The 26832-nt window shown below is 53.5% G+C and overlaps 1 protein-coding gene across 1 annotated transcript in view; it reads right to left on the bottom strand.

The window, feature by feature from the left end:
- Positions 1–26628, bottom strand: part of LOC147102245 (alpha-2-antiplasmin-like) — a 117877-nt gene extending 91249 nt beyond the window's left edge. Inside the window, exons 1-2 of the mRNA XM_085964603.1 lie at positions 26518–26628; positions 21498–21551 (exon numbers count right to left, since the gene is read on the bottom strand). Coding sequence (XP_085820729.1) covers positions 21498–21551; positions 26518–26619 — 156 coding nt within the window. The 5' untranslated portion in view covers positions 26620–26628. The remainder of the gene's footprint in view (positions 1–21497; positions 21552–26517) is intronic.
- Positions 26629–26832: the final 204 nt, after the last annotated feature.

Raw genomic sequence — 26832 nt, 5'->3', positions numbered from 1 at the left:
AAAGGATGGGATAAAGACAGTTGAGAGAAAAGCTCTTAGCTCCGAAAATCAAGTAGAATCAATTTGGGTGGAGCTAAGAAACAGCAAGGAGCAGAAAATATTGGTGGGAGTTGTTTATAGGCCCCCAAATAGTAGTTGTAATGTAGGGCAGAGTATAAATCAGGAAATTGGAGGCGCATGTAACAAGGGAAATACAATTATCATGGGGGACTTTAATCTACATATAGACTGGGCAAACCAAATTTGCAGTACAGGTCAACTATCCCTTATCCGCAATTCCGAAAATCGAAAAGCTCTGAAAACCGAAAGTTTTTTCGTGGAGCGTCTCTCGGTATTTCTAGTGTAAAAGCTTGAGCAGCTTGCACGGGAGTTTGCAGATTACTGCGTGGCCGTGTGCAACTTTGAGGAAACATTGCTGTTAACTAGTAATCTGGTTACCGAGCCAGGTTTGCATCCATCACTAGTGGTGTAGTTGTAGGGTAAACCCGACGGCTGCCTCTTGTCCATTTATAAGCATTATTATATCCGTTCTGAAATACGAAAAATTCCGAATTCCGAGAAACATCTGGCCCCAAAGGTTTCGGATAAGGGATAGTGCACCTGTAATAGTGTGGAGGACGAATTCATGGACTGTATGCAAGATAGTTTTCTAGATCAGTATGTTGGGGAACCAACTAGGGAACAGGCTATTTTAGATCTAGTATTGTGCAATGAGAAAGGGTTAATTAATAACCTTGTGGTAAAGGGAGCTTTAGGGAAGAGTGACCATAATATAATAGAATTTTATACTGTATTGAGTTTGAAAGTGTTTTAGTTAAATCCGAAACTAGAGTCTTAAATCTAAACAAAGCAAACTACGTAGGTATGAGGGGCAAGTTGGCTAAGTCACACAGACTGCAATGGTTCAAGAAGGTGGCTCACCGCCACCTTCTCAAGGGCAACTAGGGATGGGCAATAAATGCCGGCCTTGCCAGCGACGCCGCGATCCCATAAGCGAATAAAAAGAAAAGGTAGATTGGGAAACTACATTAAAAAGGTATGACGGTAGACAAGCAATGGTTAGCATTTAAAGAATTAATACATCATTTACAACAAATATACGTTCCTTTCAGGCACAAAAACCCCACAGGAAAAGTGGTCCAACCGTGGCTAACAAGAGAAGTTAAAGATAGTATTAGATCAAAGGAAGAGGCTTATAATGATGCCAAAAAGAGTAGTAAGCCTGAGGATTGGGAGGATTTTAGAATTCAGCAGACCAAGAAATTGATAAAGAAAGGGAAAATAGAATATGAGAGTAAACTAGTGAGAAACATAAAAAACAGACTGTAAAAGATTCGATAGGTATGTAAAAAGGAAAAGATTAGCGAAAGTAAATGTGGGTCCTTTAAGGGCTGAGACAGGGGAAATTATAATGGGGAATAAGGAATTGGCAGAGAAATTAAACAAATACTTTGGGGGAAAAATTCAGTTGGTTTGTGCCTCCCGTTAGCGCCTTAAGAGGGCGCCAATGGGGCGCAAAGCAACTGGCGCCCGGGCGCGGCGATGTTTGCACCGCTCACGAAATTAACTAGATATTTTGCGGCAGCGCTAAACACTACTGCCACGATCTCCTGCGCCAGCAGATCGTGATGTCAGTCGAGTGCGCAACGCCCCGATAGCGACCCGGACCAGAAATTGAGTGGCGCCCCCTGCCTTACCGCCTGCCGCTAGCAACGACAGGTTGAGGGGAGCATTTTGCAGTCAGGAAGGGACTGGGGGAGCGCTATTTAAAGGCAACCGCTTCCTGCCTTTTTTTGTTGGTGACATTTTTGCACCACGCATTCTGAGAGAGAGAGAGAGAGAGACTTCTGGAGAGATTCAATGCTGTGTGAAGGAGTTTTGGGTACTGAGCAGCACTTTGCAGGTTCATTTTGATTTGCCCTTCCTTGTATTGATTTAGAAGAGACTGTGGAGGCTGCACGCTGAGCTCTTTCCCTGGGTCTCTCCATTGTTCTTTCCAGCAGATTTGATGTACAGGTCTCTCCAGGCCGAGATTCAAGCCTGCAATGAGCGGGATGTGGATGGAGAGCAAGATCAACCCTTCCCTTTAAGAACTGGCCGGCGCCATTGTGTCTGTGTTCCATTGCTGACTGACATCACATGAGCTTCGCCAGCGCTCTGAGGTAGTGCCTCGCTCCTTGGCCTTTGCACCTTAAGACAGGTGTGAAGCGCCTGATTTAGTGCTCCAATCACCTCCAGGGGCGATAGAAGCCAGGTTTGCAGTCGGAGGTGATAATTAGCGCCAGGCGCTAATCTTTGCGCCTGGCCGATAATTGCACCCCAAACTAGGCGATACCGAATTTCTCCCCCTTTGTGTTTATCTTCATGGAAGAAGACGCAAAAAACTTCCTGGAAATAGTGGAAAACCAAGGGTCTGGCGAGAATGAGGAACTGAAAGAAATTAGTATTAGTAAAAAAATAGTACTGGAGAAATTAATGGGACTGAAAGCTGATAAATCCCCAGGGCCTGATGGCCTACATCCTAGGGTTTTGAAAGAGGTGGCTTTATGTGGTAAACCACTGTCATACCTGTCTGTGTCTGTATGTGTATTCCACTAGGTACAGGTCTGGACATGCCTCGGCTGACTCCTCCCACTATTCCAGGTATATAGGTGACTACCTCCCAGTCCCTTAGTATTCTGGACGGGTCGACCACTCGAGACAAGACCTTCATTCTTTAGTTAATAAAAGCCTGATTGTTACTCGCTCAACCTCAGTCTTTTGAGTAATTGATGGCGCATCACTTTAGAGATAGCGGATGCATTGGTTGTCATTTTCCTCAATTCCATAGATTCTGGAATGGTTCCCGCAGATTGGAAGGTGGCAAATGTAACCCCACTATTTAAGAAAGGAGGGATAGAGAAAACAGGGAACTACAGACCAGTTAGCCTGACATCAGTAGTAGGGAAAATGTTAGAATCTATTATTAAGGACGTGATAGCAGGGCACTTAGAAAATAATAATAGGATTGGGCAGAGTAACATGGATTTATGAAAGGGAAATCGTGTTTGACGAATCTGTTAGAGTTTTTTGAGATTGTAACTAGCAGAATAGATAAGGGGGAACCAGTGAATGTGGTGTCTTTGGATTTTCAGATGGCATTTGATAAGATGCCACACAAGAGGTTATTAAACAAAATTAGAGCTCATGGGATCGGGGGTAATATACTAGCATGGATTGAGGATTGGTTAACGGACAGAAAACAGAGGGTAGGAATAAACAAGTCATTTTCGGGTTGGCAGGCTGTAACTAGTGGGGTACCGCAAGGATCAGTGTTTGGGCCTCAGCTATTCACAATCTACATCAATGATTTGGATGAAGGGACCAAATGTAATATATCCAAGTTTGCTGATGATACAAAGCTGGGTGGGAATGTAAGTTGTGAGGAGGATGCAAGGAGGCTTCAGGGGGATATAGACAGGCTAAGTGAGTGGGCAAGAACATAGCAAAGGTAATATAATGTGGAGAAATGTGAAGTTATCCACTTTGGTAGGAAAAATAGAAAAGCAGAGTATTTTTTAAATGTTGAGAGATTGGGAAATGTTGGTGTTCAGAGGGACTCGGGTGTCCTTGTACACGAATCACAGAAAGTTAACTTGCAGGTACAGCAAGCAATTCGGAAAGCAAATGGTTGTTGGCCTTTATTACAAAAGGATTTGAGAATAAGAGTAAAGACGTCTTACTGCAATTATATAGGGCCCTGGTGAGAGCACACCTGGAGTATTGTGGACAGTTTTGGTCTCCTTACCTAAGGAAGGATATACTTGCCATAGAGGGAGTGCAACGAAGGTTCACCAGACTGGTTCCTGGGAAGGGGGGATTGTCCTATGAGGAGAGATTGAATAGACTAGGCCCGTATTCTCGAGAGTTTAGAAGAATGAGAGGTGATCTCATTGAAACATATAAAATTCTTACAGGATTTGACAGGGTAGATGCAGGGAGAATGTTTTCCCCTGGCTGGGGAGTCTAGAACCAGGGGTCACAGTCTCAGAATAAGGGGTCGGCCATTTAGGACTGAGATGAGGAATTTCTTCACTCAGAGGGTGGTGAATCTTTGGAATTCTCTCCCCCAGAGGGCTGTGGAGGCTCAGTCGTTGAGGATATTCAAGACAGAGATCGATAGATTTTTGGATATTAAGGGAATCAAGGGATATGGGGATAGTGCAGGAAAGTGGAGAGGAGGCAGATCATCAGCCATGATCTCATTGAATGGCTGAGCAGGCTCGAGGGGCCGAATGGCCTACTCCTGCTCCTATTTCTTATGTTCTTATAATTTATTTTTATTTAAGTTGTGTGAAAATGTATTTTATACGTAAATGGAATCCCCATAAGCATAATGTGAATCCCCGTTTCTGATTGGTTGGCCTGGCCCACGTGATCCCAGTGATGCTTGCGAACAGCGCGCACTCCTGAAATCCGCGGGCCTTTACACAGGCGACGCCTGCAGGCCCAGGAGTGAGTGTCGGCGAAGCTCCGGGACCAGCAGCTAGGTTCGTACTTTTCTTGCGATTCGGAGGCATTCGCCTGCGGGAAGCTTCTGACCGCAAATTCAGGCCTGATGTTTCATCTGCTGGGACACTCAGTCCTGTTATATACACAGTCAGTGCTGGGACACTCAGTCCTGTTACACACACAGTCAGTGCTGGGACACTCAGTCCTGTTACACACACAGTCAGTGCTGGGACACTCAGTCCTGTTACACACACAGTCAGTGCTGGGACACTCAGTCCTGTTACACACACAGTCAGTGCTGGGACATTCAGTCCTGTCACACACAGTCAGTGCTGGGACACTCAGTCCTGTTACACACACAGTCAGTGCTGGGACACTCAGTCCTGTTACACACACAGTCAGTGCTGGGACACTCAGTCCTGTTACACACACAGTCAGTGCTGGGACACTCAGTCCTGTTACACACACAGTCAGTGCTGGGAAATTCAGTCCTGTTACACACACAGTCGGTGCTGGGACACTCAGTCCTGTTACACACACAGTCAGTGCTGGGACACTCAGTCCTGTTACACACACAGTCAGTGCTGGGACACTCAGTCTTGTTACACACACAGTCAGTGCTGGGACACTCAGTCCTGTTATACACACACAGTCAGTGCTGGGACACTCAGTCCTGTTATACACACACAGTCAGTGCTGGGACACTCAGTCCTGTTACACACACAGTCAGTGCTGGGACACTCAGTCCTGTTACACACACAGTCAGTGCTGGGACACTCAGTCCTCTTACACACACAGTCAGTGCTGGGACACTCAGTCCTGTTATACACACACAGTCAGTGCTGGGACACTCAGTCCTGTTATACACACACAGTCAGTGCTGGGACACTCAGTCCTGTTACACACACAGTCAGTGCTGGGACACTCAGTCCTGTTACACACACAGTCAGTGCTGGGACACTCAGTCCTGTTACACACACAGTCAGTGCTGGGACACACAGTCCTGTTACACACACAGTCAGTGCTGGGACACTCAGTCCTGTTACACACACAGTCAGTGCTGGGACACTCAGTCCTGTTATACACACACAGTCAGTGCTGGGACACTCAGTCCTGCTCCACACACAGTCAGTGCTGGGACACTCAGTCCTGTTACACACACACAGTCAGTGCTGGGACACTCAGACCTGTTATACACACAGTCAGTGCTGGGACACTCAGTCCTGTTACACACACAGTCAGTGCTGGGACACTCAGTCCTGTTACACACACAGTCAGTGCTGGGACACTCAGTCCTGTTATACACACACAGTCAGTGCTGGGACACTCATTCCTGTTACACACACAGTCAGTGCTGGGACACTCAGTCCTGTTACACACACAGTCAGTGCTGGGACACTCAGTCCTGTTACACACACAGTCAGTGCTGGGACACTCAGTCCTGTTATACACACAGAGTCACTGCTGGGATACTCAGTCCTGTTATACACACACAGTCAGTGCTGGGACACTCAGTCCTGTTACACACACAGTCAGTGCTGGGACACTCAGTCCTGTTGTACACACAGTCAGTGCTGGGACACTCAGTCCTGTTACACACACAGTCAGTGCTGGGACACTCAGTCCTGTTACACACACAGTCAGTGCTGGGACACTCAGTCCTGTTGCACACACAGTCAGTGCTGGGACACTCAGTCCTGTTATATACACACAGTCAGTGCTGGGACACTCAGTCCTGTTGCACACACAGTCAGTGCTGGGACACTCAGTCCTGTTATATACACACAGTCAGTGCTGGGACACTCAGTCCTGTTACACACACAGTCAGTGCTGGGACACTCAGTCCTGTTACACACACAGTCAGTGCTGGGACACTCAGTCCTGTTATACACACACAGTCAGTGCTGGGACACTCAGACCTGTTATACACACAGTCAGTGCTGGGACACTCAGTCCTGTTACACAAACAGTCAGTGCTGGGACACTCAGTCCTGTTACACACACAGTCAGTGCTGGGACACTCAGTCCTGTTATACACACACAGTCAGTGCTGGGACACTCAGTCCTGTTACACACACAGTCAGTGCTGGGACACTCAGTCCAGTTACACACACAGTCAGTGCTGGGACACTCAGTCCTGTTATACACACACAGTCAGTGCTGGGACACTCAGTCCAGTTACACACACAGTCAGTGCTGGGACACTCAGTCCTGTTATACACACACAGTCAGTGCTGGGACACTCAGTCCTGTTACACACACAGTCAGTGCTGGGACACTCAGTCCTGTTACACACACAGTCAGTGCTGGGACACTCAGTCCTGTTACACACACAGTCAGTGCTGGGACACTCAGTCCTGCTCCACACACAGTCAGTGCTGGGACACTCAGTCCTGTTACACACACAGTCAGTGCTGGGACACTCAGTCCTGTTACACACACAGTCAGTGCTGGGACACTCAGTCCTGTTATACACACAGAGTCAGTGCTGGGACACTCAGTCCTGTTATACACACAGTCAGTGCTGGGACACTCAGTCCTGTTGTACACACAGTCAGTGCTGGGACACTCAGTCCTGTTACACACACAGTCAGTGCTGGGACACTCAGTCCTGTTACACACACAGTCAGTGCTGGGACACTCAGTCCTGTTACACACACAGTCAGTGCTGGGACACTCAGTCCTGTTACACACACAGTCAGTGCTGGGACACTCAGTCCTGTTACACACACAGTCCGTTCTGGGACACTCAGTCCTGTTACACACAGTCAGTGCTGGGACACTCAGTCCTGTTACACACACACAGTCAGTGCTGGGACACTCAGTCCTGTTACACACACACAGTCAGTGCTGGGACACTCGGTCCTGTTATATATGTGATGAAATATTCCATTCATCACTGCCTGTGACTGTGGTCGGCTTCAGTGTCATTTCCCTTCCCCCAGTCCTCATTGTATTGTTTATTGGAATGTGCTGGAATGTGCTGTGTGTGTAGGGCTCCGCCCATACCTGGCCCCTTTTGTGAGCTAGCTCAGTCTGGCCTCAGTCTCCAGAAGGAAGATACCTCTCTCTCTTACGTGTTACTTTCTAAGTTAATCAAAGCCTTGTTTTGTTTCGCTAACATCGAGTCTCGGAATTATTGAGGCACATCAATTTTATTAACTTATTTTTCAACACTATGGATCAACTCCTGAAACCCGAACGTTTGGATTTGGATCAACATGCTCCGGACGCATCAGCACGCTTCGGACACTGGTTTGAGTGTATGGAATTCTTCCTGGACAATTCCGCAGCCGTCAAAGACGCTACGGACGCTGCGAGGATGAGACTCGGAATTCTGCGGAATTGGGTAAGCCACCGGGTTTACCCCCTCATCCAAGACGCCGATACGTACCTGGCCGCCTGCGACATCTTAAAGGCGCATTACCAGCAGCCTACGAATGAGGTGTATGCTAGGCATCTGCTCGCTACTCGCGCACAGCGACCTGGGGAATCGGTGGAGGAGTTCCTAAGCACCCTGAAAATGCTTGGCAAAGACTGCAAGTGCCGAGATGTAAAAGCCGCAGTGTACACTGACGAGCTTGTTCGCGATGCCTTTATCACAGGCCTCAGCTCCACTTACATCCGGCAAAGACTGCTGGAAAAAATGGGGTTGGACCTGAAACAGGCTGCGGACACCGCGCGATCCCTGGATGTGGCCCAGAGAAACTCGGACGCCTACTCTTCAGCCTACGCCGTCCACGCCGCCACGTGTGCACCGAGGGCACCGCCATCTTGGAAGGCATCTTCCCCGCCCGGCAGCCCGACACCGGCGGGGCCCCGCTCTCCCCCCAGAAGCCCTACGACAGCCGCGACGCGTCAGGGACCCAACTGCTACTTCTGCGGGCAGCCAAAACACACCAGAAACCTGTGCCCGGCGAAAGGCACCACCTGCTTTAAGTGCGGTAAGAAGGGGCACTTCGGGAAGGTGTGCAGAGGGAACCCCGCCGGAAAAGCAACCGCCGGAAAACCCGCCACCGCCGCGTGTGCGCCGTGGGAGCGGCCATCTTGGACGCCATCTTGCCCGACCTCGTGGGGTCCGCCATCTTATGAGCAGACAGCGTGGACGCCATCTTGTATCGATCAGGGCCCTACAGTGGCATCGGTCACAGTGGACCAGACCAGGCCGCACCCGCTATCCAAATCAATGGTGGACATCGAGGTAAACGGGTGCCGGGTTAAATGTTTAATTGACAGTGGAAGCACGGAGAGTTTTATCCACCCTGAACTGGCACAGCAACTCTCCCTAAAGGTGGTCCCTGCTCAGGGTACCATCTCTATGGCTGATAAAACCCAGACATCGACCATTCTGGGTTACTGCACGGTACAATTGGGCGTTAACGGAACTGTATACGATAATTTTAAAGTATTAATCATGAAGAACCTATGTGCGAGCGTGATCTTGGGACTGGATTTCCAGTGCAACCACCAAAGCATCACGCTCAAGTACGGTGGGTCCCAGCCGCCCCTCACAGTGTGCGGTCTGGCTACCCTGAAGGTAAAGCCGCCTTCGCTATTCGCGAACCTTACCCCTAACTGCCGGCCAATAGCGACCAAAAGCAGGAGGTACAGCTGGGAGGACAGGCGGTTTATCGCGACCGAGGTAGACAGGCTCCTGAAAGAGCGCATTATTGAACGCAGCAACAGCCCGTGGCGTGCCCAAGTGGTAGTGGTAAGGGGTAGCGAGAAGGAACGGATGGTGATCGACTATAGTCAAACGATCAACAGGTACACCCAACTAGACGCCTACCCGCTACCCCGCATATCAGAAATGGTGAACCAAATCGCCCAATACCGGGTGTTCTCCACCATCGACCTCAAGTCAGCGTACCACCAGCTCCCTATCAGACCAGGGGACCGCCCGTACACCGCCTTCGAGGCGAACGGAAGCCTCTACCAATTCCTCAGAGTCCCCTTTGGGGTGACGAATGGGGTCTCAGTTTTTCAGAGGGAGATGGACCGCATGGTCGATGACCACCACTTGCAGGCAACCTTCCCCTACCTCGACAACGTCACCATCTGCGGCCACAATCAGCAGGATCACGACTCGAACCTCGAGAGGTTCCTGGAAACCGCACAAAAACTCAACCTCACCTACAACGAGGACAAGTGCGTTTTCAACACCACGCGCCTCTGCATACTAGGCAGCGTGGTGGAGAATGGGGAAATCGGACCAGACCCCGACCGAATGCGCCCCCTACGGGAGCTGCCCCTGCCCAACACTCCCAAAGCCCTGAAAAGGTGCCTGGGGTTATTTTCTTATTATTCCCAATGGGTCCCCAACTACTCCGACAAAGCCCGCCCCCTCTTGAAAGCATCTTCTTTTCCGCTCTCTGCTGAGGCTCACGCCGCCTTCAAAAGCATTAAGCAGGATATTGAGTGGGCCACGCTACAGGCAGTGGACGAGAACACTCCATTTCAAGTGGAAAGTGATGCGTCTGACTTCGCCTTGGCGGCCACCCTCAACCAGGCGGGGCGGCCCGTAGCTTTCTTCTCGAGGACCCTCCAAGGGCCCGAGATCAGACACTCCTCCGTGGAAAAGGAGGCCCAAGCCATCGTGGAGGCAGTGCGCCACTGGCGCCACTACCTAGCCGGCAAACGCTTCACCCTACTTACCGACCAGCGGTCGGTAGCGTTTATGTTCAATAATAAACAGAGGGGGAAGATTAAAAATGATAAGATTCTTAGGTGGCGGATCGAGCTCTCCACCTTCGAGTACGACATCATTTACCGGCCAGGGGCCCTTAACGAATCCCCTGACGCCCTCTCACGAGGGATGTGTGCCAGCGCCACCAGGGATCGGCTACAGACCCTCCACAACGACCTCTGCCACCCAGGGGTCACGCGGCTGTTCCACGTCATAAAGTCCCGTAACTTACCCCACTCGATTGAGGAAGTTCGGTCTCTGACCAGGAACTGCCGCACTTGCGCTGAGTGCAAGCCTCGGTTCTACCGCCCAGATAGAGCCCACTTAATCAAAGCTACACGGCCCTTTGAGCGGCTCAGCTTAGATTTCAAGGGCCCCCTCCCGTCCATCGACCGCAATGTTTACTTCCTGAACATTGTGGACGAATACTCCCGGTTCCCATTCGCCTTCCCCTGCCCAGACATGGCCAGCGCCACGGTCATTAAATGCCTCAACAGCCTGTTCTGCCTGTTCGGTATGCCGAGCTACATCCATACGGATAGAGGGGCGTCCTTCATGAGTGAAGAGCTACGCCAGTACATGCTGTCCAAGGGGATCGCCACGAGCCGTACCACCAGCTACAACCCCCGGGGTAACGGCCAAGTGGAGCGAGAGAACGGGACAGTATGGAAAGCATTCACTCTAGCTCTAAGGACCAAGGGCCTCCCTATCTCCCGCTGGCAGGAAGTCCTCTCAGATGTGCTCCATTCGATACGGTCGCTATTGTGTACGGCCACTAATGCCACGCCCCATGAACGAATGTTTGTCTTTCCCCGGAAATCCACCTCAGGCGTATCCATGCCGTCATGGCTCTCCACCCCAGGTCCGGTACTCGTGCGAAGGCATGTGAGGGGCCACAAGACGGACCCTCTCGTGGAGCCAGTACACCTACTCCACGCCAACCCCCAATACGTATATGACCGGCACGCCGACGGAAGGGAGGACACCGTGTCCATAAAAGACGTCGCCCCAGCCGGCATCGACAACAACCACGGCAATAGCAGCAACAACGATCACAGCAACTCTTACCCACCCACTACTCTTTCATCACCCCCGGAAGAACATCGACCAACGGCACCCCCACCAACTACCCCTTCAACAACCCTGGCGGCACCCCCGGCAGAGACCCAGGAGACTACCGGGGACACCCAGCCGACACCCGCGGCACCACAACAGCCACGTCGGTCGCAGAGGACTATCAAAGCCCCGAACAGACTAAATTTATAGAAGGGGTGAATGTGATGAAATATTCCATTCATCACTGCCTGTGACTGTGGTCGGCTTCAGTGTCATTTCCCTTCCCCCAGTCCTCATTGTATTGTTTATTGGAATGTGCTGGAATGTGCTGTGTGTGTAGGGCTCCGCCCATACCTGGCCCCTTTTGTAAGCTAGTTCAGTCTGGCCTCAGTCTCCAGAAGGAAGATACCTCTCTCTCTTACGTGTTACTTTCTAACTTAATAAAAGCCTTGTTTTGTTTCGCTAACATCGAGTCTCGGAATTATTGAGGCACATCAATATACACACACAGTCAGTGCTGGGACACTCAGTCCTGTTACACACACAGTCAGTGCTGGGACACTCAGTCCTGTTACACACGCAGTCAGTGCTGGGACACTCAGTCCTGTTACACACACAGTCAGTGCTGGGACACTCAGTCCTGCTCCACACACAGTCAGTGCTGGGACACTCAGTCCTGTTACACACACAGTCAGTGCTGGGACACTCAGTCCTGTTACACAGACACAGTCAGTGCTGGGACACTCAGTCCTGTTACACACACAGTCAGTGCTGGGACACTCAGTCCTGTTATACACACAGAGTCAGTGCTGGGACACTCAGTCCTGTTACACACACATCAGTGCTGGGACACTCAGTCCTGTTAGACACACAGTCAGTGCTGGGACACTCAGTCCTGTTACACACACAGTCAGTGCTGGGACACTCAGTCCTGTTACACACACAGTCAGTTCTGGGACACTCAGTCCTGTTACACACAGTCAGTGCTGGGACACTCAGTCCTGTTACACACACACAGTCAGTGCTGGGACACTCAGTCCTGTTACACACACACAGTCAGTGCTGGGACACTCAGTCCTGTTACACACACAGTCAGTGCTGGGACACTCAGTCCTGTTACACACACAGTCAGTGCTGGGACACTCGGTCCTGTTATATACACACAGTCAGTGCTGGGACTGATGTGCCTCAATAATTCCGAGACTCGAAGTTAGCAGAACAAAAACAAGGCTTTTATTAACTTAGAAAGTAACACGTAAGAGAGAGAGATGTCTTCCTTCTGGAGACTGAGGCCAGACTGAAGCTAGCTTACAAACGGGGCCAGGTATGGGCGGAGCCCTACACACAGCACATTCCAGCACATTCCAGTATACAATACAGCACATTCCAGTACACAATACAATGAGGTCTGGGGGAAGGGAAATGACACTGAAACCGATCTCAGTCACAGGCAGTGGTGAATGGAATATTTCATCACATTCACCCCTTCTATAGATTTAGTCTGTTCGGGGGTTTGATAGTCCTCTGCGACCGACGTGGCTGTTGCGGTGCCGCGGGTGTCGGCTGGGTGTCCCCGGTAGCCTCCTGGGTCTCTGCCGGGGGTGCCGCCAGGGTTGTTGGAGGGGTAGTTGGTGGGGGTGCCGTTGGTCGGTGTTCTTCCGGGGGTGATGAAAGAGTAGTGGGTGGGTAAGAGTTGCTGTGATCGTCGTTGCCGCTATTGCCGTGGTTGTTGTCGATGCCGGCTGGGGCGACGTCTTTTATGGACACGGTGTCCTCCCTTCCGTCGGCGTGCCGGACATATGCGTATTGGGGGTTGGCGTGGAGTAGGTGTACTGGCTCCACGAGAGGGTCCGTCTTGTGGCCCCTCACATGCCTTCGCACGAGTACCGGACCTGGGGTGGAGAGCCATGACGGCATGGATACGCCTGAGGTGGATTTCCGGGGAAAGACAAACATTCGTTCATGAGGCGTGGTATTAGTGGCCGTACACAATAGCGACCGTATCGAATGGAGCACATCCGAGAGGACTTCCTGCCAGCGGGAGATAGGGAGGCCCTTGGGCCTTAGAGCTAGAGTGACTGCTTTCCATACTGTCCCGTTCTCTCGCTCCACTTGGCCGTTACCCCAGGGTTTGTAGCTGGTGGTACGGCTCGTGGCGATCCCTTTGGACAGCATGTACTGGCGTAGCTCTTCACTCATGAAGGACGCCCCTCTATCCGTATGGATGTAGCTCGGCATACCGAACAGGCAGAACAGGCTGTTGAGGCATTTAATGACCGTGGCGCTGGTCATGTCTGGGCAGGGGAAGGCGAATGGGAACCGGGAGTATTCGTCCACAATGTTCAGGAAGTAAACATTGCGGTCGACGGACGGGAGGGGGCCCTTGAAATCTAAGCTGAGCCGCTCAAAGGGCCGTGTAGCTTTGATTAAGTGGGCTCTATCTGGGCGGTAGAACCGAGGCTTGCACTCAGCGCAAGTGCGGCAGTTCCTGGTCAGGGACTGAACTTCCTCAATCGAGTAGGGTAAGTTACGGGACTTTATGAAGTGGAACAGCCGCGTGACCCCTGGGTGGCAGAGGTCGTTGTGGAGGGTCTGGAGCCGATCCCCGGTGGCGCTGGCACACACCCCTCGTGAGAGGGCGTCAGGGGATTCGTTAAGGGCCCCTGGCTGGTAAATGATGTCGTACTCGAAGGTGGAGAGCTCGATCCGCCACCTAAGAATCTTATCATTTTTAATCTTCCCCCTCTGTTTATTATTGAACATAAACGCTACCGACCGCTGGTCGGTAAGTAGGGTGAAGCGTTTGCTGGCTAGGTAGTGGCGCCAGTGGCGCACTGCCTCCACGATGGCTTGGGCCTCCTTTTCCACGGAGGAGTGTCTGATCTCGGGCCCTTGGAGGGTCCTCGAGAAGAAAGCTACGGGCCGCCCCGCCTGGTTGAGGGTGGCCGCCAAGGCGAAGTCAGACGCATCACTTTCCACTTGAAATGGAGTGTTCTCGTCCACTGCCTGTAGCGTGGCCCACTCAATATCCTGCTTAATGCTTTTGAAGGCGGCGTGGGCCTCAGCAGAGAGCGGGAAAGAGGATGCTTTCAAGAGGGGGCGGGCTTTGTCGGAGTAGTTGGGGACCCATTGGGAATAATAAGAAAATAACCCCAGGCACCTTTTCAGGGCTTTGGGAGTGTTGGGCAGGGGCAGCTCCCATAGGGGGCGCAATCGGTCGGGGTCTGGCCCGATTTCCCCATTCTCCACCACGCTGCCTAGTATGCAGAGGCGCGTGGTGTTGTAAACGCACTTGTCCTCGTTGTAGGTGAGGTTGAGTTTTTGTGCGGTTTCCAGGAACCTCTCGAGGTTCGAGTCGTGATCCTGCTGGTTGTGACCGCAGATGGTGACGTTGTCGAGGTAGGGGAAGGTTGCCTGCAAGTGGTGGTCATCGACCATGCGGTCCATCTCCCTCCGGAAGACCGAGACCCCATTCGTCACCCCAAAGGGGACTCTGAGGAATTGGTAGAGGCGTCCGTTCGCCTCGAAGGCGGTGTACGGGCGGTCCTCTGGTCTGATAGGGAGCTGGTGGTACGCTGACTTGAGGTCGATGGTGGAGAACACCCGGTATTGGGCGATTTGGTTCACCATTTCTGATATGCGGGGTAGCAGGTAGGCGTCTAGTAGGGTGTACCTGTTGATCGTTTGACTATAGTCGATCACCATCCGTTTCTTCTCGCTACCCCTTACCACTACCACTTGGGCGCGCCACGGGCTGTTGCTGCGTTCAATAATGCGCTCTTTCAGGAGCCTGTCTACCTCGGTCGCGATAAACCGCCTGTCCTCCCAGCTGTACCTCCTGCTTTTGGTCGCTATTGGCCGGCAGTTAGGGGTAAGGTTCGCGAATAGCGAAGGCGGCTTTACCTTCAGGGTAGCCAGACCGCACACTGTGAGGGGCGGCTGGGACCCACTGTACTTGAGCGTGATGCTTTGGTGGTTGCACTGGAAATCCAGGCCCAAGATCACGCTCGCACATAGGTTCTTCATGATTAATACTTTAAAATTATCATATACAGTTCCGTTAACGCACAATTGTACCGTGCAGTAACCCAGAATGGTCGATGTCTGGGTTTTATCAGCCATAGAGATGGTACCCTGAGTAGGGACCACCTTTAGGGAGAGTTGCTGTGCCAGTTCAGGGTGGATAAAACTCTCCGTGCTTCCACTGTCAATTAAACATTTAACCCGGCACCCGTTTACCTCGATGTCCACCATTGATTTGTATAGCGGGTGCGGCCTGGTCTGGCCCACTGTGACCGATGCCACTGTAGGGCCCTGATCGATACAAGATGGCGTCCACGCTGTCTGCTCATAAGATGGCGGACCCCACGAGGTCAGGCAAGATGGCGTCCAAGATGGCCGCTCCCACGGCGCACACGCGGCGGTGGCGGGTTTTCCGGCGGTTGCTTTTCCGGCGGGGTTCCCTCTGCACACCTTCCCGAAGTGCCCCTTCTTACCGCACTTAAAGCAGGTGGTGCCTTTCGCCGGGCACAGGTTTCTGGTGTGTTTTGGCTGCCTGCAGAAGTAGCAGTTGGGTCCCTGACGTGTCGCGGCTGTCGTAGGGCTTCTGGGGGGAGAGCGGGGCCCCGCCGGTGTCGGGCTGCCGGGCGAGGAAGATGCCTTCCAAGATGGAGGCGCCCTCGGTGCACACGTGGCGGCGTGGACGGCGCGGGCTGAAGAGTAGGCGTCCGAGTTTCTCTGGGCCACATCCAGGGATCGCGCGGTGTCCGCAGCCTGTTTCAGGTCCAACCCCGTTTTTTCCAGCAGTCTTTGCCGGATGTAAGTGGAGCTGAGGCCTGTGATGAAGGCATCGCGAACAAGCTCGTCAGTGTACACTGCGGCTTTTACATCTCGGCACTTGCAGTCTTTGCCAAGCATTTTCAGGGTGCTTAGGAACTCCTCCACCGATTCCCCAGGTCGCTGTGCGCGAGTAGCGAGCAGATGCCTAGCATACACCTCATTCATAGGCTGCTGGTAATGCGCCTTCAAGATGTCGCAGGCGGCCAGGTACGTATCGGCGTCTTGGATGAGGGGGTAAACCCGGTGGCTTACCCAATTCCGCAGAATTCCGAGTCTCATCCTCGCAGCGTCCGTAGCGTCTTTGACGGCTGCGGAATTGTCCAGGAAGAATTCCATACACTCAAACCAGTGTCCGAAGCGTGCTGATGCGTCCGGAGCATGTTGATCCAAATCCAAACGTTCGGGTTTCAGGAGTTGATCCATAGTGTTGAAAAATAAGTTAATAAAATTGATGTGCCTCAATAATTCCGAGACTCGATGTTAGCGAAACAAAATAAGGCTTTTATTAACTTAGAAAGTAACACGTAAGAGAGAGAGGTATCTTCCTTCTGGAGACTGAGGCCAGACTGAGCTAGCTTACAAAAGGGGCCAGGTATGGGCGGAGCCCTACACACACTGCACATTCCAGCACATTCCAATAAACAATACAATGAGGACTGGGGGAAGGAAAATGACACTGAAACCAACCACAGTCACAGGCAGTGATGAATGGAATATTTCATCACAGCTGGGACACTCAGTCCTGTTATATACACACAGTCAGTGCTGGGACACTCAGTCCTGTTGCACACGCAGTCAGTGCTGGGACACTCAGTCCTGTTACACACACACAGACAGTGCTGGGACACTCAGTCCTGTTACACACACAGTCAGTGCTGGGACACTCAGTCCTATTACACACACACAGTCAGTGCTGGGACACTCAGTCCTGTTACACACAGTCAGTGCTGGGACACTCAGTCCTGTTACACACACAGTCAGTGCTGGGACACTCAGTCCTGTTACACACACAGTCAGTGCTGGGACACTCAGTCCTGTTACACACCCAGTCTGTGCTGGGACACTCAGACCTGTTATACACACAGTCAGTGCTGGGACACTCAGTCCTGTTACTCACACAGTCAGTGTTGGGACAGTCAGTCCTGTTACATACACAGAGTCAGTGCTGGGACACTCAGTCCTGTTATACACACAGTCAGTGCTGGGACACTCAGTCCTGTTACACACACAGTCAGTGCTGGGACACTCAGTCGTGTTATACACACACAGTCAGTGCTGGGACACTCAATCCTGTTACACACACAGTCAGTGCTGGGACACTCAGCCCTGTTACACACAGTCGGTGCTGGGACATTCAGTCCTGTTATACACACACAGTCAGTGCTGCGACACTCAGTCCTGTTACACACACAGTCAGTGCTGGGACACTCAGTCCTGTTACACACAGTCAGTGCTGGGACACTCTGTCCTGTTACACACACAGTCAGTGCTGGGACACTCAGTCCTGTTACACACAGTCGGTGCTGGGACACTCAGTCCTGTTATACACACACAGTCAGTGCTGGGACACTCAGTCCTGTTACACACACAGTCAGTGCTGGGACACTCGGTCCTGTTATACACACACACTCAGTGCTGGGACACTCAGACCTGTTACACACACAGTCAGTGCTGGGAGACTCAGTCCTGTTATACACACACAGTCAGTGCTGGGACACTCAGTCCTGTTACACACACACACAGTCAGTGTTGGGACACTCAGTCCTGTTACACACACAGTCAGTGCTGGGACACTCAGTCCTGTTACACACACAGTCAGTGCTGGGACACTCAGTCCTGTTATACACACAGTCAGTGCTGGGACACTCAGTCCTGTTACACACACAGTCAGTGCTGGGACACTCAGTCCTGTTACACACACAGTCAGTGCTGGGACACTCAGTCCTGTTACACACCCAGTCAGTGCTGGGACACTCAGTCCTGTTATACACACAGAGTCAGTGCTGGGACACTCAGACCTGTTATATACACACAGTCAGTGCTGGGACACTCAGTCCTGTTATACACACAGTCAGTGCTGGGACACTCAGTCCTGTTACACACACAGTCAGGGTTGGGACACTCAGTCCTGTTACACACACACAGTCAGTGCTGGGACACTCAGTCCTGTTACACACACAGTCAGTGCTGGGACACACAGTCCTGTTATATACACAGTCAGTGCTGGGACACTCAGTCCTGTTACACACACAGTCAGTGTTGGGACACTCAGTCCTGTTACACACACAGTCAGTGTTGGGACACTCAGTCCTGTTACACACACAGTCAGTGCTGGGACACTCAATCCTGTTATACACACAGTCAGTGCTGGGACACTCAGTCCTGTTACACACACAATCAGTGTTGGGGCACTCAGTCCTGTTACACACACAGTCAGTGCTGGGACACTCAATCCTGTTATACACACAGTCAGTGCTGGGACACTCAGTCCTGTTTTCACATACAGTCAGTGCTGGGACACTCAGTCCTATTACACACACAGTCAGTGCTGGGACACTCAGTCCTGTTACACACACAGTCAGTGCTGGGACACTCAGTCCTGTTACACACACAGTCAGTGCTGGGACACTCAGTCCTGTTACACACACAGTCAGTGTTGGGACACTCAGTCCTGTTACACACACACAGTCAGTGCTGGGACACTCAGTCCTGTTACACACACACAGTCAGTGCTGGGACACTCAGTCCTGTTACACACACAGTCAGTGCTGGGACACTCAGTCCTGTTACACACACAGTCAGTGCTGGGACACTCAGTCCTGTTACACACACAGTCAGTGCTGGGACACTCAGTCCTGTTACACACACACAGTCAGTGCTGGGACACTCAGTCCTGTTACACACACAGTCAGTGCTGGGACATTCAGTCCTGTTACACACACAGTCAGTGCTGGGACACTCAGTCCTGTTACACACACAATCAGTGCTGGGACACTCAATCCTGTTACACACACAGTCAGTGTTGGGACACATTCCTGTTATACACACAGTCAGTGCTGGGACACTCAGTCCTGTTACACACACAGTCAGTGTTGGGACACACAGTCCTGTTACACACACACACAGTCAGTGCTGGGACACTCAGTCCTGTTACACACACAGTCAGTGCTGGGACACTCAGTCCTGTTACACACACAGTCAGTGCTGGGACACTCAGTCCTGTTACACACACAGTCAGTGCTGGGACACTCAGTCCTGTTACACACACAGTCAGTGCTGGGACACTCAGTGCTGTTACACACACACACAGTGAGTGCTGGGACACTCAGTCCTGTTACTCACACAGTCAGTGTTGGGACAGTCAGTCCTGTTACATACACACAGTCAGTGCTGGGACACTCAGTCCTGTTATACACACAGTCAGTGCTGGGACACTAATTCCTGTTACACACACAGTCAGTGCTGGGACACTCAGTCCTGTTACATGCACACAGTGAGTGCTGGGACACTCAGTCCTGTTACTCACACAGTCAGTGTTGGGACAGTCAGTCCTGTTACATACACAGAGTCAGTGCTGGGACACTCAGTCCTGTTATACACACAGTCAGTGCTGGGACACTCAGTCCTGTTACACACACAGTCAGTGTTGGGACACTCAGTTCTGTTATACACACAGTCTGTGCTGGGACACTCAAACCTGTTATACACACAGTCTACCCGGCAATGTGGCATCTACCCGGCAATGTGGAAAATTGCACAATTATGTCTTGTCTACAAAAAGCAGGACAAATCCGACCCGGCCAATTCCCGTCCCATCAGTCTACTCTCAATCATCAGCAAAGTGATGGAAGGTGTCGTCGACAGTGCTATCAAGCGGCACTTACTCAGCAATAACCTGCTAACTGACGCCCAGTTTGGGTTCCGCCAGGGCCACTCAGCTCCTGACCTCATTACAGCCTTGATCCAAACATGGACAAAAGAGCTGAACTCAAGAGGTGAGGTGAGAGTGACTGCCCTTGACATCAAGGCAGCATTTGATCGAGTGTGGCATCAAGGAGCCCTAGCAAAACTGAAGTCAATGGGAATCAAGGGGAAAACTCTCCATTGGTTGGAATCATACCTAGCGCAAAGGAAGTTGGCTGTGGTTGTTGGAGGTCATTCATCTCAATCACATGACATCACTGCAGGAGTTCCTCAGGGCAGTGTCCTAGGCCCAACCATCTTCAGCTGTTTCATCAATGACCTTCCCTCCATCATAAGGGCAGAAGTGGGGATGTTCGCTGATGATTGCACACTGTTCAGCACCATTCGAGACTCGTCAGATACTGACGCAGTCCGTGTCCATATGCAGCAAGACCTGGACAACATTCAGACTTGGGCTGACAAGTGGCAAGTAACATTCGCACCACACAAGTGCCAGGCAATGACCATCTCCAACAAGTGAGACTCTATCCATCTCCCCTTGACATTCAATGGCATTACCATCGCTGAATCCCCCACTATCAACATCCTGGGGGTTACCATTGATCAGAAACTGAACTGGACCAGCCATATAAATACTGTGGCTACAAGAGCAGGCCAGAGGCTGGGAATTCTGCGGCGAGTGTCTCGCCTCCTGACTCCCCAAAGCCTTTCCACCATCTACAAGGCACAAGTCAGGAGTGTGATGGAATACTCTCCACTTGCCTGGATGAGTGTAGCTCCAACAACACTCAAGAAGCTCGACACCATTCAGGATAAAGCAGCCCGCTTGATTGGCACTCCATCCACCACCTTCAACATTCTCTCCCTCCACCACCGGCGCACTGTGGCTGCAGTGTGTACCATCTACAAGATGCACTGCAGCAACTCGCCAAAGCTCCTTCAACAGCACCTTCCAAACCCGCGACCTCTACCACTTAGAAGGACAAGGGCAGCAGATGCATGGGAACATCACCACCTACAAGTTCCCCTCCAAGCCACACACCATCCTGACTTGGACCTGTATCGCCGTTCCTTCACTGTCGCTGGGCCAAAATCCTGGAACTCCCTTCCTAACAGCATTGTGGGTGTACCTACACCATATGGACTGCAGCGGTTCAAGAAGTCGGCTCACCACCATCTTCTCAAGGGCAATTAGGGATGGGCACTAAATGCAGGCCTAGCCAGCCAGCGATGCCCACGTCCCATCAATGAATTTAAAAAAACAGTCAGTGCTGGGACACTCAGTCCTGTTATACACACAGTCAGTGCTGGGACACTCAGTCCTGTTATACACAAACAGTCAGTGCTGGGACACTCAGTCCTGTAACACACAGTCAGTGCTGGGACACTCAGTCCTGTTACACACACAGTCAATGCTGGGACACTCAGTCCTGTTACACACAGTCAGTGCTGGGACACTCTGTCCTGTTATACACACTATGCGATACTGTGCCAATTTTACCTGTATAGCTGTTTTGTTACTTGAATTCTCAGGAACTTTAATCACATCTTCACTCTGGGGAACAGAGAAATTAAAATGAATGCGTTTCCCTGCAACATTCAAAATTGATGCTTACAATCTGTTTAATTAATTAATCAATATTATATCAAACTGAGTAAAGAAGGAGAGAGTTGGTGAGGGGTGATGAGGGGGTGAAGAGTGAGCAGGGGGTGAGGGGGGTGAGGGGGTGAGGGGTGAGGAGGGGGATGAGGGGTGAGGAGGGGGGTGAGGGGTGAGGAGGAGGGTGAGGGGTGAGGAGGGGGGTGAGGGGTGAGGAGGGGGGTGAGGGGTGAGGAGGGGGGTGAGGGGTGAGGAGCGGGTGAGGGGTGAGGAGGGGGTGGGGTGAGGAGGGGGGTGAGGGGTGATGAGGGGAGTGAGGGGTGCTCTGGGATGTCAGTGAATTTTGGGTGAACGAGTCTCTGTAAGTGCAGGGCTGAGTTATGGGAGCACTCACCTTATTGGCAAGACTGTTAACCACCCATTGATGTCCCTCTCACTGATCGTCCACTTACCTGTGGTCAGAGAGAGTGACTATCCCACTGACCAGTGGCCAGAGAGAGTGACCGTCCCACTGACCAGTGACCGGAGACAGTGACCGTCCCACCGACCAGTGCCCGGAAAGAGTGACCGTCCCACTGACCAGTGACCGGAGAGAGTGACTGTCCCACTGACCAGTGTCCAGAGAGAGTGACCGTCCCACTGACCAGTGACCGGAGAGAGTGACCGTCCCACTGACCAGTGACCGGAGAGAGTGACCGTCCCACTGACCAGTGACCGGAGAGAGTGACCGTCCCACTGACCAGTGACCGGAGAGAGTGACCGTCCCACTGACCAGTGACCGGAGAGAGTGACCGTCCCACTGACCAGTGGCCGGAGAGAGTGACCGTCCCACTGACCAGTGACCGGAGAGAGTGACCGTCCCACTGACCAGTGACCGGAGAGAGTGACCGTCCCACTGACCAGTGACCGGAGAGAGTGACCGTCCCACTGACCAGTGACCGGAGAGAGTGGCTGTCCCACTGACCAGTGGCCAGAGAGACTGTCCCACTCACCAGTGACCGGAGAGAGTGACTGTCCCACTGACCAGTGACCGGAGAGAGTGACCGTCCCACTGACCAGTGGCCAGAGAGTGTGACCATCCCACTGATCAGTGGCCGGAGAGAGTGACTGTCCCACTGACCAGTGGTCAGAGAGAGAGACGACCCCAGACTCGCTGCAGGAGTGTTTGGGCGGAGAGTCCCCAGACGGAGGGGTTTCTGTGTCACCCAGTGATGGCGAAAGGAGCCCTAGGAATCTCTCGCTGCCGGAGGTGTGTCGGCTCCCTGTACCGATGGTGGGGTGAGGGATGGGGGGGAGGAGGAGGGGTTCGTGTGAGGGGGAGGGGTTAGTGAGAGGGGGAGGGGTTAGTGTGGGGGGGAGGGCGAGGGTTTAGTGTGAGGGGGAGGGGTTAGTGTGAGGGGGGAGGGGTTAGTGGGAGGGGGACGGGTTAGTGGGAGGGGGAGGGGTTAGTGTGAGGGGGAGGGGTTAGCGTGAGGGGGAGGGGTTAGCGTGAGGGGGCGGGGTTAGCGTGAGGGGGCGGGGTTAGCGTGAGGGGGCGGGGTTAGCGCGAGGGGCGGGGTTGGCGTGAGGGGGCGGGGTTAGTGTGAGGGGGCGGGGTTAGTGTGAGGGGTGGGGTTAGTGTGAGGGGGCGGGGTTAGTGTGAGGGACGGGGTTAGTGTGAGGGGCGGGGTTAGTGTGAGGGGCGGGGTTAGTGTGAGGGGCGGGGTTAGTGCGAGGGGCGGGGTTAGTGTGAGGGGGCGGGGTTAGTGTGAGGGGGCGGGGTTAGTGTGAGGGGGCGGGGTTAGTGTGAGGGGGCGGGGTTCGTGTGAGGGGGCGGGGTTCGTGTGAGGGGGCGGGGTTAGTGTGAGGGGCGGGGTTAGCGTGATGGGGCAGGGTTAGCTTGAGGGGGCGGGGTTAATGTGAGGGGGCGGGGTTAGCATGAGGGGGCGGGGTTAGCGTGAGGGGGGTTAGCGTGAGGGTGCGGGTTTAGTGTGAGGGGGCGGGGTTAGTGTGAGGGGGAGGGGTTAGTGTGAGGGGGAAGGGTTAGTGTGAGGGGGAGGGGTTACTGTGAGGGGGAGGGTTACTGTGAGGGGGAGGGGTTAGTGTGAGGGGGCGGGGTTAGTGTGAGGGACGGGGTTAGTGTGAGGGGCGGGGTTAGTGTGAGGGGCGGGGTTAGTGTGAGGGGTGGGGTTAGTGTGAGGGGCGGGGTTAGTGTGAGGGGGCGGGGTTAGTGTGAGGGGGCGGGGTTAGTGTGAGGAGGCGGGGTTAGTGTGAGGGGGCGGGGTTAGTGTGAGGGGGCGGGGTTAGTGTGAGGAGGCGGGGTTCGTGTGAGGGGGCGGGGTTACTGTGAGGGGGCGGGGTTAGCGTGATGGGGCGGGGTTAACGTGAGGGGCGGGGTTAGTGTGAGGGGGCGGGGTTAGCGTGAGGGGGCGGGGTTAGCGTGAGGGGGGTTAGCGTGAGGGGGCGGGGTTAGTGTGAGGGGGCGGGGTTAGTGTGAGGGGGAGGGGTTAATGTGAGGGGGAAGGGTTAGTGTGAGGGGGAGGGGTTACTGTGAGGGGGAGGGGTTAGTGTGAGGGGGAGGGGTTAGTGTGAGGGGGAGGGGTTACTGTGAGGGGGAGGGGTTAGTGTGAAGGGGAGGGGTTAGTGTGAAGGGGAGGGGTTAGTGTGAAGGGGAGGGCTTAGTGTGAGGGGGAGGGGTTAGTGTGAGGGGGAGGGGTTAGTGTGAGGGGGAGGTGTTAGTGTGAGTGGGGGGGTTAGTGTGAGGGGGAGGGGTTAGTGTGATGGGGCAGGGTTAGCGTGAGGGGGCGGGGTTAGTGTGAGGGGTAGGGGTTAGTGTGAGGGGGAGGGGTTACTGTGAGGGGACAGTGTTAGTGTGAGGGGGAGGGGTTAGTGTGAGGGGGGAGGGGTTATTGTGAAGGGGGAGGGTTTATTGTGAAGGGGGTGGGGTTAGTGTGAAGGGGAGGGGTTAGTGTGAGGGGGAGGGGTTAGTGTGAGGGGGAGGGGTTAGTGTGAGGGGGTGGGGTTAGTGTGAGGGGGAGGGGTTAGTGTGAGGGGCAGGGGTTAGTGTGAGGGGGAGGGGTTAGTGCGAGGGGGAGGGGTTAGTGTGAGGGGGAGGGGTTAGTGTGAGGGGGAGGGTTTAGTGTGAGGGGGAGGGGTTAGTGTGAGGGGGAGGGGTTTGTGTGAGGGGGAGGGGTTAGTGTGAGGGGGAGGGGTTAGTGTGAGGGGGAGGGGTTAGTGTGAGGGGGAGGGGTTAGTGTGAGGGGGAGGGGTTAGTGGGAGGGGGAGGGCTTAGTGTGAGGGGGAGGAATTAGTGTGAGGGGGAGGGGTTAGTGTGAGGGGGAGGGATTAGTGTGAGGGGGAGGGGTTAGTGTGAGGGGAAGGGTTAGTGTGAGGGGGAGGGGTTAGTGTGAGTGGGAGGGTGAGGGGTTAGTGTGAAGCGGGAGGGGTTAGTGTGAAGGGGGAGGGGTTAGTGTGAGGGGGGCAGGGTTAGTGTGAGGGGGCAGGGTTAGTGTGAGGGGGAGGGGTTAGTGTGAGGGGGAGGGGTTAGTGTGAGGGGGGAGGGGTTAGTGTGAAGGGGGATGGGTTAGTGTGAGGGGGAGGGGTTAGTGTGAGGGGGGGTTGTGTGAGGGGGAGGGGTTAGTGTGAGGGGGAGGGGTCAGTGTGAGTGGGAGGGTTTAGTGTGAGTGGGAGGGGTTAGTGTGAGGGGGAGGGGTTAGTGTGAGGGGGAGGGGTTAGTGTGAGGGGGTGGGGTTAGTGTGAGGGGGAGGGGTTAGTGTGAGGGGGAGGGTTTCGTGTGAGGGGGAGGGGTTAGTGTGAGGGGGAGGGGTTAGTGTGAGGGGGCGGGGTTAGTGTGAGGGGGGGTTGTGTGAGGGGGAGGGGTTAGTGTGAGGGGGAGGGGTTAGTGTGAGGGGGGGTTGTGTGAGGGGGAGGGGTTAGTGTGAGGGGGAGGGGTTAGTGTGAGGGGGGAGGTGTTAGAGTGAGGGGGAGGGGTTAGTGTGAGGGGGAGGGGTTAGTGTGAGGGGGCGGGGTTAGTGTGAGGGGGAGGGGTTAGTGTGAGGGGGAGGTGTTAGTGTGAGGGGGCGGGGTTAGTGTGAGGGGGAGGTGTTAGTGTGAGGGGGCGGGGTTAGTGTGAGGGGGAGGAGTTAGTGTGAGGGGGAGGGGTTAGTGTGAGTGGGAGGGGTTAGTGTGAGGGGGAGGTGTTAGTGTGAGGGGGCGGGGTTAGTGTGAGGGGGAGGGGTTAGTGTGAGGGGGAGGGGTTAGTGTGAGGGGGAGGGGTTAGTGTGAGCGGGCGGGGTTCGTGTGAGGGGGAGGGGTTAGTGTGAGGGGGCAGGGTTAGTGTGAGGGGGCAGGGTTAGTGTGAGGGGGAGGGGTTAGTGTGAGGGGGAGGGGTTAGTGTGAGTGGGAGGGGTTAGTGTGAGGGGGAGGTGTTAGAGTGAGGGGGCGGGGTTAGTGTGAGGGGGAGGGGTTAGTGTGAGGGGGAGGGGTTAGTGTGAGCGGGCGGGGTTCGTGTGAGGGGGAGGGGTTAGTGTGAGGGGGCAGGGTTAGTGTGAGGGGGCAGGGTTAGTGTGAGGGGGAGGGGTTAGTGTGAGTGGGAGGGGGAGGGGGTCAGAATGGGAAAAAGGAACTTGGATAAATGAAATAAATTAAATACATAAAACCCTGAATAGAAGCCGCACTGATTGAGACATGGCGATGTGGCGACGGCAGGTTCTCCTGGGAACATGGGGACAAGAGAAGGCCGTTCAGCCCCTCGAGTCTGTGCCTCAGTCAGGAGGTGGGCGTGGCCACAGGTGATCTGGGCAAGTTATGGGTTGGAGTCACAATTCGCAGTTGGGAAGTGGAAACAGTTAATGCCATGAGAGATGGGGAAGGAAAAGGAAGGGGAAAAAGTGGGATAGAGGGCTGAGAGGTCGGGAGGAAGGGTTTAAAGGTTACGGTTTACATCAGTAGTTATGGTGGGTTTGGTGAAGCACAGCAGTACGGTGATGAAGATCCATCTGTACATCCTGGTGCCGGATAGAACTCTGCAAAAAGAAACATTCATTGAACCACGAGCGGAACAGCGCCATCTGTCTCGGAAACAGACACAGGTTGAAAAGAATAACAAACAATGAGATAAATCGGTGAAGGGAGCCTCCTGGCCGGCCTCCCATCTTCCATCCTCCAGAAACGTCAGCTCATCCAGAACTCTGCTGCCCGTCTCCTAACTCGCACCAAGTCCCGTTCACCCATCACCCTGTGCTCGCTGACCTACATT

Source organism: Somniosus microcephalus, chromosome 22, assembly GCF_052327205.1.
Source record: "Somniosus microcephalus isolate GS21.2 chromosome 22, FLI_Smic_1.0, whole genome shotgun sequence".
Taxonomy (NCBI): Eukaryota; Metazoa; Chordata; class Chondrichthyes; order Squaliformes; family Somniosidae; genus Somniosus; species Somniosus microcephalus.
The sequence above is the reverse complement of the archived record's forward strand: the minus strand, read 5'-3'. Positions and strand labels throughout refer to the sequence as shown.